The 12,862-nt window shown below is 36.0% G+C and overlaps 1 protein-coding gene across 9 annotated transcripts in view; it reads left to right on the top strand.

The window, feature by feature from the left end:
- Positions 1-12,862, top strand: part of SKIC3 (SKI3 subunit of superkiller complex) — an 84,130-nt gene that overhangs the window by 7,305 nt on the left and 63,963 nt on the right. For 4 of the 9 annotated variants that reach the window (XM_085014084.1, XM_021084543.2, XM_085014085.1 and 1 more), the window contains exons 3-9: positions 2,125-2,215; positions 5,728-5,871; positions 8,094-8,185; positions 8,592-8,667; positions 9,187-9,327; positions 12,051-12,149; positions 12,239-12,347. Coding sequence is in view for 5 of the 9 variants with exons in the window: in XM_021084543.2 (XP_020940202.2) it covers positions 2,126-2,215; positions 5,728-5,871; positions 8,094-8,185; positions 8,592-8,667; positions 9,187-9,327; positions 12,051-12,149; positions 12,239-12,347 (751 nt within the window). In the remaining 4 variants the exon portion in view is untranslated. Of the gene's footprint in view, positions 1-1,651; positions 1,780-2,124; positions 2,216-5,727; positions 5,872-8,093; positions 8,186-8,591; positions 8,668-9,186; positions 9,328-12,050; positions 12,150-12,238; positions 12,348-12,862 lie in introns of all 9 variants that reach the window. The other 5 variants (XM_085014087.1, XM_021084547.2, XM_085014083.1 and 2 more) reach the window with 2 other exon arrangements.

Here is a 12,862-nt window from a genome sequence, read left to right as displayed (position 1 = left end):
GTTGCCTGCTCCAAACAAGATTTGTAGACCAAAAAAAAAAACCTTCTGAATTTTGCCCCTATAAATTTATGCCAAGATAATTTCAGTAACTGTTTCTAAAATAAAAGCATATGAAATATGTTGCTTTAATTGTTGTAACTAGGCAAAAAGTCTTATTCTGGCTGCAAGTAAATTATAATTATGATATCTTAATTTAAAAATTTTATTATAGTTGATTTATAATCTGTCAGTTTCTGCTGTACAGCAAAGTGACCCAGTTATATATACATATATATATATACACATATATATACACACACACATTCTTTTTCTCATATTATCTTCCATTATGTTCTATCACAAATGATTGGATATAGTTTCCTGTGCTGTACAGTAGGATCTCATTGCCTGTCCATTCTAAATGTAAGAGTTTGCCTCTTCTAACCCCAGACTACCAGTCCACCCCACTCCCTCCCCATCTCCCTTGGCAACCACAAGTCTGTTCTCTATGTCCATCAGTTTCTGTTCTGTAGATAGGTTCATTTGTGCCATATTTTAGATTCCATGTATAAGTGGGTATCTTTTTTTTTTTTTTTTTAGGGCTGCACTCCCGGCATATGGAAGTTCCTAAGCTAGGGGTCGAATTGGAGCTGTAGTTGCTGGCCACAGCCACAGTCACCATAACATGGGCTGCAACTGTGACCTACACCACAGCTTATTGCAATGATGGATCCTTAATCCACTGAGCAAGGCTAGGGATAGAACCCATGTCCTCGGATCCCAGTTGGGTTCATTACCGCTGAGCCGTGATGGAAACTGCCATAAGTGGATATCTTAATTTTTATATTATTTGAATCAAATTGTTTGATTCAAAAAGATTTTTTTTTTCTTCTCCTTTTAAGTTCCCTAGCTTCTTACATGTCAGCTTCTTTGGATGTAAAGGACTGTTTGTGTACCATGTTAGTGAGTCATCTTGGTTCATTTTACTGCCTTGAACATTGTGGTCTATAATGACCTAATATTTACCTAGCTTCGTTTTACCTTCTTGAGATTAGAGTTCAGTGAAGTTGGCAGAAAATATAAATAATTCTTTTTTTTCCAACATCAAATTGTGATTGAATTTGACTTGTTTATTGATAAGCCGGAATAAGTTGTGAGATCTTAAGATATCTTGTTTATTTAAAATTGTTATTATATTTTATATTTTAAGATTAAATGAAATCCTTTGCCTACCAATTGAAAGATCTTTTTATGGCTGAAATTAGCATATAGTCCTCTTGCTATTCATTGCCTTCATTTAAGAGTAAACATTACATTTATTTCTCTTCAAAGAATACTGTATTACAAAGAATACTATATATTACTGTAATCCTAAAGTAATCCTTACTGTGAAGAAAGCTAATATCCTGTTTTGCATTTTATAGAAGCTAATATTAAAACAGAATGCTTTCTTAAACTCTTATAGTTACCGAAATATATTTGTGTTAGTGTTTTTACTATGTGACTTTGGATTATTCTACTTGCTTCGTGTGGAATTGAATTGATATTGATATATGTTTTGGGTTCTGGTCCTTAGGATCATCTAATGTTTTATCCTACTATATGGAGAGTGAATATAATTCAAATACAACTTAATTTCAACAAATATTTATTAATATATACAATTTTTCAGATACTAGGTGCTGAGGATGCAGCAGTTAAACAATGATAACAACCCATCAACAGCAGTCAGAAATCCTGTGTACATGGAACTTACATTCTGGTGGGGGTTGGGGAACAGATAATAAATAAGATAAATAGGTAAAATATATAATAATATGTGATAATATATTGGTTGGTGATAAGTGCTTTGAAGAAAGATAAATGCAGTGTTAGGGAGGAGTGCAGTGGTTGAGAGTAGAGGGGATGGAAATGATGAAATTTTAAATAGTGTGGCCTGGGAAGGTTTCAGTGAAAAAGTGCCATTTAAGAAAAAATATGAAGAGGTAAGGGAATAAGCTATGTTTATTTTAGAGGGGAAGAATGTTCCATGTAGAAGGAATTACGGATACCTTTTTTTCAGAGGTTAAATTCCTTAAGTTGATTGGAAATATTACAGTTAGGCAGATATCATTGCAGGTTCATTCATGCTTTTTATTTTGACAGAATGTCCAGCAAGGAAGTAAAGACTGCTCTAAAAAGTGCTAGAGATGCAATCAGAAACAAAGAATACAAAGAAGCTTTGAAACATTGTAAGGTAACCACTATTTTTTTCTTCCACAATACTATGTTACCTACTTATGAGCATCACAGATTTGTAATATGTGAATCATCTACTGTCTAAATGTAACAGAAGTGGTAAGGCCACTTAGAAGAGCCATCAGAGTGGTTGTGCAGGGATAACCTACTTCTGCCACTCAGTTTTGTCTTCCTCTGTACTGGTAACTTATCCAAACCAAGTTCTCAAAACCTGAATGTGTCTCAGGTATCTTTTGATGGGTTGTGTGGTGGAACACTGTTGTATCTTAAAGTTTTCATTCTTTAATGATATGTTGACATTTTAATTCTATTTGGTTTATGGATGGGAGAATCAGGATTCTAAAGCTCCTTTATATGCTGATGGGAATGTTCTGCTCCGGAGGGAGGCATTGAAGGTGCAGGTGAGATGCAGCATAGCTGTAGGAATGAAGTCCTGGGGAAGGTGAGTGTGGGTGGGTCTGGAGCTTGAGAGGAGGGCCTTTGATCCTTCTTCCATCTTAACAGGAACAAAAATAGATGACTGTGAGGTTTGTAGATTTGAGGGTGGGAAGATAAATGCTTCCCTCTGATGGCTTCTATTTTCTTAGTGAGGAATAAGCTGAGGATGGAAGAGGAGTTGTATAGAACTTTTGGTATAAAAGAATGTATGAAATAGTTGTTACTCATAGTGGGAAAAGAAACTTACCAGTAAGGATTAGAAAGAAGGATTGGTGAATGTCCATTTGAAGTTTTATGTTATCAAAGCTGTGTGGCTATATAGTTTCTTCGTTCATGTTCAGCTTCTCAGGCTTTGAGATGGGCATGGTGGAATTCAAGTATGTTTAGTGAGAAAGATGAGGGGAAAGAGAGGCAAAGGAGTGGAGGATGTTGTTGATAGTGATGGGTTATGGAGTCTAAACTGGAAAAGAAAGATAAGAATTAAGAAATAGGGTGACAGTAAAGGAGGAGAAGATAAAAAGACTGGACATAGCAGAGGCTAAAGAATTGTTACCATTACAGTAATTGAACTGACAGGATAGGAGAGGTGCATCCTGGGGATCTCGGGATTAGATGGCTGAGTAGTGCTGAAGGTAAGTGACTGGGAGGCCATGGTGTTCGGTGGGTCATTGAACGTTGGAGTGATTACAGGAGTTGAAGTGGAGAGGAAGGATACAGTATTTTCAGTGAAGGAAAGGGGAGTTCCTAGGAGGTTGGTAGATGGTAGCAACAGAAGGACATTTTTTTGCAGTATAGCTGGATGGCTTGACCTTCAGAGGTACTGGGGTTGTTGAAGGAGGAAGCAGCAGAAGAAGAATGAAGGTGACACTGTGAGCAAGGAGAACTTTATCCTCACCTTCTGGTCTGTGGTGTGTGGAAGATATGACAAAAGAAATCAGTTGCAGCACGTAAGATCTGTAGGGGAGTAGGCAAGTTTCATTGAGGTAGAACTTGGCACAGTTAAAAGAAAGGTTGAAAATAGAGAGGGACCTTGGCTGGCTCAGATTGGGAATTCCAGAGGTTGCAATAAAGAGTTTAGGACAGTGGAAGGGAGAGAACTGGAGAAGATGGGGGGAATTACATAGCAAAATAGAGTGAGAGTCACAAGGAGTAAAGGATTCCCTTATGGGGTTAGGTTTCTGGTGGTGACTGGGTCCAGCAGGGATAAAGGCCATGACAAAACTAATTCTGATCTAGAAGAAGGTGGGCAGTTAGTTAAAACTATGGGAGAGGGAGTTTCTGTCATGGTGCAGGGGAAACGAATCTGACTAGGAACCATGGGGTTGCAGGTTCAATCTCTGGCCTCGCTCAGTGGGTTAAGAATCTTAACCTTAGCTGTGAGCTAAGGATCTTAACCTTAGCCTTGAGCTGTGGTGTATGTAGTTTGAAGAGGTGGCTCAGATCTGGCATTGCTGTGGCTCTGGCTTAGGCCAGCAGCTACAGCTCTGATTAGACCCCTAGCTTGGGAACCTCCATATGCCGTGGATACGGCCCTAAAAAGACAAAAAGACAAAAATAAATAAATAAATAAATAAACAAAACTGGGGGAGAGAAAAAGGAGGTGGGGAGAGGGAGGCGCTGTTTCCTTCAGCACTAGGCTGATCTAATGAATAAATGTATGAATCTGTTTCTAGTACTAGATACAGCAGTACCACGGCAGCCCTCTTCTGATTCAGATAGGAATTACACCAAGCAGTTTGTAATTTATACTGGAGAGACTCAACTAGAAAGCAAAGATGAGAACTAGTCAGTGGCAAATGTGTGATTACTTTATGTGTAATAACCTAGAATGTTGGTTGAGACTGAATGAAATTTTTAGTGGTGAGATGTTACACCTTAATGTGTCGACTGTATATTGTCTGATTATTGCCTTGTCTGCGTCTGTCACTCAGTATAAGCATTCCTTCTGGGAGCCTGCTCTGCTCTGCCTGTGTAGATAGTTTGGAGTCAGGTACTTTTATATCATCTCAATACTTCATACCTGCTTTCGGCACACTGTTATAATTATTTCCTTAATAGTATGTTTCAGATTCTGAAACCCTGGTCATCAGGTAGATAGTAGGTTTTTAACAATTGTTGGGTTGACTATGGCATTTATCATTTGCTCAGTAGTTATGTTGGGGACACAAGTGTTAATAGCCCCCGAGTTCGGAACTTGGCTTTGGTAATTAATTAGCTCATTGCTGCTGGTTTTTTGGAAGGTAGCATTGTGGAATAGAGTGGAGCTTGTGCTGTATATTGGTGAGAGGTTGCTAGAAGTGTTACGTGGATGCACATAAGCCTAATAATCTGACTGTTTCAACTCATGAAAATGTTGTCATTTTCTTTAGAATATGTGAAGTTTAAGAGCCTATTTTGTTTTAGCTACTAGTTTTTTTTTTCACTAGAACATCTTTGCTTTCTATTTCAAACTGTTTTACCTTAGCATGTAGTTGTTACTTCTGAAAGCAATGGCCCTACATTTTTATTCTAGTTGACAGATGTTATTTAAACCTCCACAGCTAGTATTTATTTTGAACATATTTGGTATAGTCATATTGGAGTCAACCTTCTTCTTAGCCTTTAATTTCGGTGAAAAAATCTATCTGTTTAATATGGGGATATGTTATCATAGTGAAGGAAACTATGAAAGTTAGATAAGGTGAAAGGATAAGGAAAATAGTTTTCTGAGTGACTAGTAGCAGTATGCTCTGGAGGCTGACAGGATGGTTGGGTGGTAAGAATAGTTTTACTGTTCTTTTTATACTCACCATTCTCGGGGGCAGAGGGAGGCATTTGGTTGAAACATCAGAATTACTTGGACAGCTTTTAAAAAGTATACTTCGTATTTTGGAACCCTTACCATCACTGATCCAGTCTAGTTCCCTTTCTCCCTGAGGAAACTAAAGACCAAAGATGTTAAGGGGTGTTATTAAAATCACCCAGTGAGTTGTAGATCCAAATATCCTGACTCTTACATAGACTGTCTTTTTATTATTGTTTGTCCATTAGCTTCCAAAATTTAATGATCTTCTCTTTTAATTTTTAAATCAGACAGTGTTAAAACAAGAGAAAAATAACTATAATGCCTGGGTTTTTATTGGTGTTGCTGCAGCCGAGCTAGAACAACCCGATCAGGCCCAGGGTGCCTATAAGAAAGCTGCTGAACTAGAGCCAGACCAATTACTAGCTTGGCAGGTATGTTGATATTTTTTTCTTTTTTTTTACTATGTTAAAGAAAAAAACTTTTTCCTATTTTTCACACTACAGGTACCAGCTTTAAAATAAGCATTTAAATCTCCATTTAGCCGGTATAAGAAAAAAAAATTATTGATCCTTTAAACCTAAAAGTTTAGTTTAAAAAAAAAAAAGTTGTGTCAACGATGGTGTTTATCACTATTTAACATACAATCCAATGGATTATTTTCAAATTTTAGAGCAGAAATTGAAACATGATTTTATAAATCTCCAACTTAATTATATGTGCATATGAGAGACTTATCAGGAATATTCTTTGCACTTCTTGAGGGAAAAGAAATGTATATTAATACATGCTTTTAAAAAAATGAAATGATAGAAAACATTGAAATTCTTTTGAGTTCAAGTTAAATTCTTTTTTCTTATTTAATGGTCTGTGTTACTTACTTGGCTTCTCCAGCCTTTGCATATTTAATAACTTTGTTTCACATCTCGGTCACATCTTAGAAACTGTGATTAGTAGGAGGTAGTAGGCTCTGGAGAACATGAACCTGTTTGTCTCAGGATAACATGAACAAGAACACGAGGAGCGGTGTCTGTTAACATCTCTCTGATGCCCACTTTTATTATATTGGTTTAGGAGATCTGATCTTTATTTGAAGCAAAAATGACAGTTTCCACATACTAGGATATTTCTTGTTTGACAATATAAGAGTAGTGTCACCTGCAGCTGCATGTAAATCAGTAAAGTTAGAACACACTCTCACACCATGTACAAAAATAAAATGTCTTAAAGACTTAAACATAAGACATGACACCATAAAACTCCTAGAGAAGAGCATAGGCAAAACATTCTCTGACCTAAATCATAACCAGTGTTTTCTTATGTCAGTCTTCGGAGGCAATAGAAATAAAAACAAAAATAAACCACTGGGACCTAGTCAAACTTAGAAACTTTTGGGTAGCAAAGGAAACCATTAAAAGAAAAAAAGGTAGTTCCTGTTGTGGCACAGTGGAAATGAATCCGACTAGGAACCATGAGGTTGCAGGTTCGATCCCTGGCCTAGCTCAGTGGGTTAAGGATCTGGCGTTGCCGTGAGCTGTGGAGTAGGTCATAGACACTGCTTGGATCGGGTGTGGCTGTGGCTGTGGTGTAGGCTGGTGGCTACAGCTCCTATTAGACCTCTAGCCTGGGAACCTCCATGTGCCACAAGTGTAGCCCTAAAAAAGCAAAAAAAGAAAAAAGAAAAGAAAAAAAATTAAGTAAATAAAAATAAATAAAATATGACACAAATGAACCTATTTACAAAACAGAAGCAGACTCACACACCTAGAGAACAGACTTGTGGTTGCCAGGGAGAAGGGAGAGGAGTGGACTGGGAGTTTGGAGTTGTAGATGCAAACAAACCATTACATTTAGAAGGAATATAAAGCAAAGTCCTACTGTACAGCACAGGGAACTATATCTGATTTTCTGGGATAAACCGTAATGGAAAGGAATATAAAAAATGTATATATGTATAACACTTTGCTGTACAGCAGAAATTAGCACAACATTGTAAATCAACTATAATTTTAAAAAAAACCCTACGTATAAAGGTAAAAAAAAAATCATGTCACATGGTAACATCTTAGGGGTTAGGACTATAATAAATATTAGAAGGTTTTTTTTTTTGTTTGTTTGTTTTTAACTGTGGAACACTTTCCAAATATATTTTCACAAGTAAAGAGAATGATAGAATGAACCCTTCTGTGCCCATCATCTAGCTTCAATAAAAACCTATTCATGGCCAATATTTGTACTTTTTTTTTTTTCTTTTTTTCTTTTGTATGGCTCCACCCATGGCATATGGAAATTCCCGGGCCAGGGATTGAATCCGAGCCTCAGCTGTGACCTCAGGTATGGCAGCCCTGGATCTTTTAACATACTGTGCCAGGCTGAGGATTGAACCCATGCCTCTGCAGCTACCTCAGCTGCTACAGTTGGATTCTTAACCTATTGTACCACAGTGGGAACTCCATGGGGAATATTTTTTCATTTATGTTTTCATCTCCTTCCCACCCTCAATTATTTGGAGGCAAATCCTAGACATTATTTCGTCTCTAAATTATAATAATCTCTATTATAAATAATCTTTATAGATTGTCACTTTATTTGGCAAAATAAATGTGAGCACACTAGAAGTTTTTGGAAAAATAATCTCTTCTGTTTCCTCTTTTAGGGGTTAGCAAGCCTATATGAGAAATGTAATCATGTAAATGCCAAGGATGACTTACCTGGTGTTTACCAAAAGCTCCTGGATCTTTATGAAAGGTAAGCAGTGTATGGGGAAAGGCTAGTTTCTTGAAAGCTTGAATTAGGATAAATTGATTAAAAATGCTATAGAAATACTCCATATATTTACTGGGAATTGGGAATTATTTTTCTTTCAAACTGTTGGTATAGAATCTCTTGATTCTGATTGCAGCACTAATAGTAACGGGATTGACTAACTTGAGAACTTAAATGTTATTTTTCAGTCAATATAATGGGAGATAATATTTCTTAAACCTTTTATTTTTTATGAAAGGTTCATTTTATAAAATTTTACTCTAGTATAATAGAGGATGTGTTCTAATTTAAAATAGTGCCTGGTTTATTTAGGGAATATTTTAATTTTTGTGTCTGAAGTCCTCTTGTTTTTACTAATCGGATTCAAAACTCTTTTTTTCATTCTAAGTGTTGACAAACAGAAGTGGTGTGATGTCTGTAAGAAACTTGTGGATCTATATTACCAAGAAAAGAAACACGTAGAGGTTGGTTAATGATTTGCTGGGGTGGTAGATTTCTTTTAATAAAACCATTATTAGAAGAAAGCTTTCATTTAGCTTAGGGAAAAATTTAAAAATTAATATGTATTATGGTATTAATACATATTACAGTGCTTTGAAAACTATAACTTGGAATTCAAATTTCAGGTGTCATACTTTCCAAACTCTTTCAAACATGGGCAGGTGTAAATAAAATAATTGAAGGTATCATCTCTAGAATTTAATGACCCATTTGTGGTGTCCCATAGCTGCTGCTATAAGTTATAAGGATTGGGGTGTTACATTCATCATTCCTTTGTATACTCTGATATCTCAGTCATACTTCTTATGAAATAGGCTATTGTGGATTTGCTTAATCACCTTATTTTTTATGAGATTCATAGTAGATAGAGTTCTGTGTTTGCTCTTTTTATGTATTAGCAGGCAAAAATATTTGCAGATTTTATATTTTTAATGGCATTTTAGTAATTAAGATAAAATAACCATTTAAAATCTCCTTGATAGGTGGCCCGAACATGGCACAAATTGATAAAGACACGGCAGGAAGAGGGTGCAGACAACCAAGAGCTTCATCAGCTGTGGAGGAAATTGACTCAGTTGCTGGCTGAGAGTACTGAGGATCAGAATAATGAGACCCAGCAGTTGGTATTGACCCATTTATTCTCCAGTTTGTGTCATGAAAGTTGATCATTTAATTGAATTTAGAAAATGGAAACAGAATGGTATCATATAGAAGAGCCCTATATGTGAGACTAGATATTTTGTAAGTGTTGAATTTTAAATTCATAGAGTTCCTGATAAAGTCAGAAATATAGGCCTGCAGTCTTACACTAAATCTGGACAGAGTGGAAATGGTATTCATGGCGTCAGAATTTTATTTCCTTGTATTTGTAAGAATCTACAGTAAGTCAGTTACTTAATCACTGTAAAAAATAAACTGTGGGAATTCCTGCTATGGCACTGTGGGATTATCTGTATCTTTGCAGTGCCAGCACGTAGGTTTGGTCCCTGGCCTGGCATTGCTGCAGCTGTGGCCTAGGTCACAGCTGTGGCTCAGATTTGTTCCCTGGCCTGGGAACTCCATATGCCAGGGACTGGCTGAAAAAGAAACTACAAAGTTGGCCTTTTCAAAACTGCTATAATTTATAAAAAGTTTTACCTTAAAGGTGTGTTTCTTTATATTTTGGAGTGCTGAATTACTTAGAGGCTTAGCAATTCAACTAGACTGTTTATATTTAGTACTTAGAGTACTTATACCTAGAACTATTCCTTTTTAATATGCAGACTTTGAAGTAATTGGAAATAATTTTTAAAAGCCTACAAAAAAACCCCATTGGTTTAGAACCATAATTTGAAAATATCTTCATCATTCTATTTTCTATATTCGTTAAGTTTAAAAGTAAACTGAATTTCTTTTTTTGTCTTTTTAGAGCTGTACCTCCGACATATGGAGGTTCCCAGGCTGGGGTCACATCAGAGCTGTAGCTGCTGGGCTATGCCACAGCCACAGCAACACCAGATTCGAGCTGTGTCTTCAGCCTCATGGCAATGCCAGATCCTTAACCCACTGAGTGAGGCTAGGGATCGAACCTGGGTCCTCATGGATGCTAGTCAGATTCATTTCCACTGAGCCACATTGGGAATTGCCCCTGAATTTCTTATTATAGTAAATAGCCACTCAATGTATAATTGTTAAGTTGAGTGGAATTTTTAAATGTAAGCAATTGTAGGACCTATATAGGATGAGAAGCTCATTTCTTGGTATGTTTGTTCATTTGTTCACTCATTAATTTGTTCCTTTAATCAGAAAGTGTTTAGGGGAAATTTATCACTCTATGTCAGACAGTGTCCTAAGGGCTAGGGGTGAAAATGAGAGAGTAAGATTTGCATTTGTTTGTGTAGTGGTTTATCTATATATGGATTCAATTGTGGAAAAAATCGGGCATTAACAAAATTAGGTGATATATCAACTTCTCTTAAATCATGTCTTCATATTATGACTTCGTAATATCCTTAAAATAGTATAGATTATTAGAGTATCAAACACATACCAAAATAAGTAAAATGTTTTTTAAAATTGTATATACCATACCCCTCCATGAAAGAGAACTAATTATATTTATCATTTTAAGAACTGATTTTAAATGTTAAAAATAGGATAAAAGGATTTTTTGGGGGGGTTATTTTCACCTTGAATGCTAATAATTCTCTGCTTTATTTGTGTTCAGGAAAAAATGTATCAGTATTTTCCCTGTGGATTAATTTCATTATTATTTTTTAAACTTGTTGTGCTAGACTGTTTAAATTAGGATTCCTTTTTTTTCTTGCAAGATCATTAACTTTATCAGAACAGTATTAATATAGATTTTATACCATACTTTACAGAGGAAATTTGAGGTAGTGAACTGTATTATGATTTTCATTATAAAGTCATGGAAATTTATTTTAAAAAATGCTTAACTTACATAACCAAATGAATGATATTCTTTAAAAGTGCTTGTCTTGGGTTATAGTATTGCCGTTCTTGCTCAGGACATATTTAGAAGGCCTCTTCTGGAGTTTCTTCAAAGTAGGTTTATAATACTGTATAAGAAATTATTTCATTATAGTTCAGTCATATCTCTGGTTTTCTTTTACCAAAAGTATAACTTCATAAAAAATGTTTTTGATACCAAAGATGTGCTATCATGAAGATGTTCCAAAGAATGTATTGGTGATTATAGAAGAGACGTTTTAGAAGTGATCTGTGCAGTAGCAGTTCCCCTGACATATGAGACTGTGTCTCCCTGACTACTTAATAGGGAACAGCAGGCACTTTTGAGAATGTATTATTAAATTAATGTCAACTAATTCATAGTTTCCCTTTTTGGTTTAGTGTGGTGTGCTGGCCAATTGGGTTAGAATGTATCCCAAACTTAATTATACATTTTTTTTTCTTTTTTGAAATTATATGGGTCAGACAATAAAACACTTCTGCAGGAGTGTCCGTTGTGGCACAGTGGGTTTTGAGTCCAACTAGTATCTATGAGGATGCAGGTTCAATCCCTGGCCTTGCTCAGTGGGTTAAGGATCTGTTGTTGCCGTGAGCTGTGGTGAAGGTTGCAGACTCGGCTTGGATCCCATGTTGCTGTGGCTGTGATGCAGGCAGCAGCTCTAGGTCTGATTTGACCCTTAACCTGGGAACTTCCTTATGCTGTGAAGTGTGGCCCTAAAAAGAAGAAAACAAACAAATACATTTGCAGTTTTTAGTTCAGGGTGTAGTTTGTTTAAGTGAGTCTTCTATGTTCAAGTGTTTCAATTCAAGTCTTCTGTGTTCAAGTTGTCGTTTAAATATGGTGCAGACAATAGCTTTTGTTTTTTTGTTTCAGCTTTTAACTGCTTTTGAAAATGCACTGGGCTTATCAGATAAAATTCCTAGTGAAGATCACCAAGTGCTTTATAGACATTTCATTCAGTGTTTATCCAAAGTAAGTTAATTTTAAAAATTTCTAATGAGGAAAATGCTCACCAGTATATTTTGCTACTACTCAGTTTGTTTTACTTTTATATTTTCAAGTTTCCTCATGAGACTTCTAGGTTGAAGAAGGCCTGTGAAGGAATGATAAACATCTATCCCACTGTACAGTATCCATTAGAAGTGCTTTGTTTGCATTTAATTGAATCAGGTAATTTCTTCTTTATTATATTGTGTGTCCTAGAGGTGTGAGAGTGGTGTTGCTGTCAAACAAAAATTGTTTTAGTGCCTGTGATGTATATGGTATTGTTTCAGTATTTCTAGACATGAAAGCAAGTACAGTGTGTAGTCTTCGTATGTGCAAAAAGGTTAAGAAGCATAGGAAAGTATAGTGACGCAGAAGAATTATGAGTTACTAGGTTCTTTGTTGATCAGTGAAGTCTTTTTGAAGGTGAGAATTGAAGATCTTGAATTTTCCATAGAAATTAGATGAACATGAGAAGGTGAAAGATACTCCAAATGGCATGAGCAGAGTTATAGAAGTTGGTGCGGTTTGGGGAAATAGTACAATAATTTTATTTGCTGTAGTGGGAAGAATAACAGATATATTTTAGTTAAGTGGGTTGGACCATCTTACATAGGGATATGGATGTCATGCAAAAGATTGTGTGAAAGATGAGCATTCTCAGTGTTGATATGTTGTATGTCAGTGTCACAAGTACATTG

The sequence above is a fragment of the Sus scrofa genome, chromosome 2, assembly GCF_054392235.1.
Source record: "Sus scrofa isolate SSC_HxYL_T2T_F1_AM1 chromosome 2, Sscrofa_HxYL_maternal_Yorkshire_Landrace_v2.0, whole genome shotgun sequence".
Classification (NCBI taxonomy): Eukaryota; Metazoa; Chordata; class Mammalia; order Artiodactyla; family Suidae; genus Sus; species Sus scrofa.
Note: the sequence above shows the minus strand (reverse complement) of the source record. Positions and strands in the feature narration are given on the sequence as shown.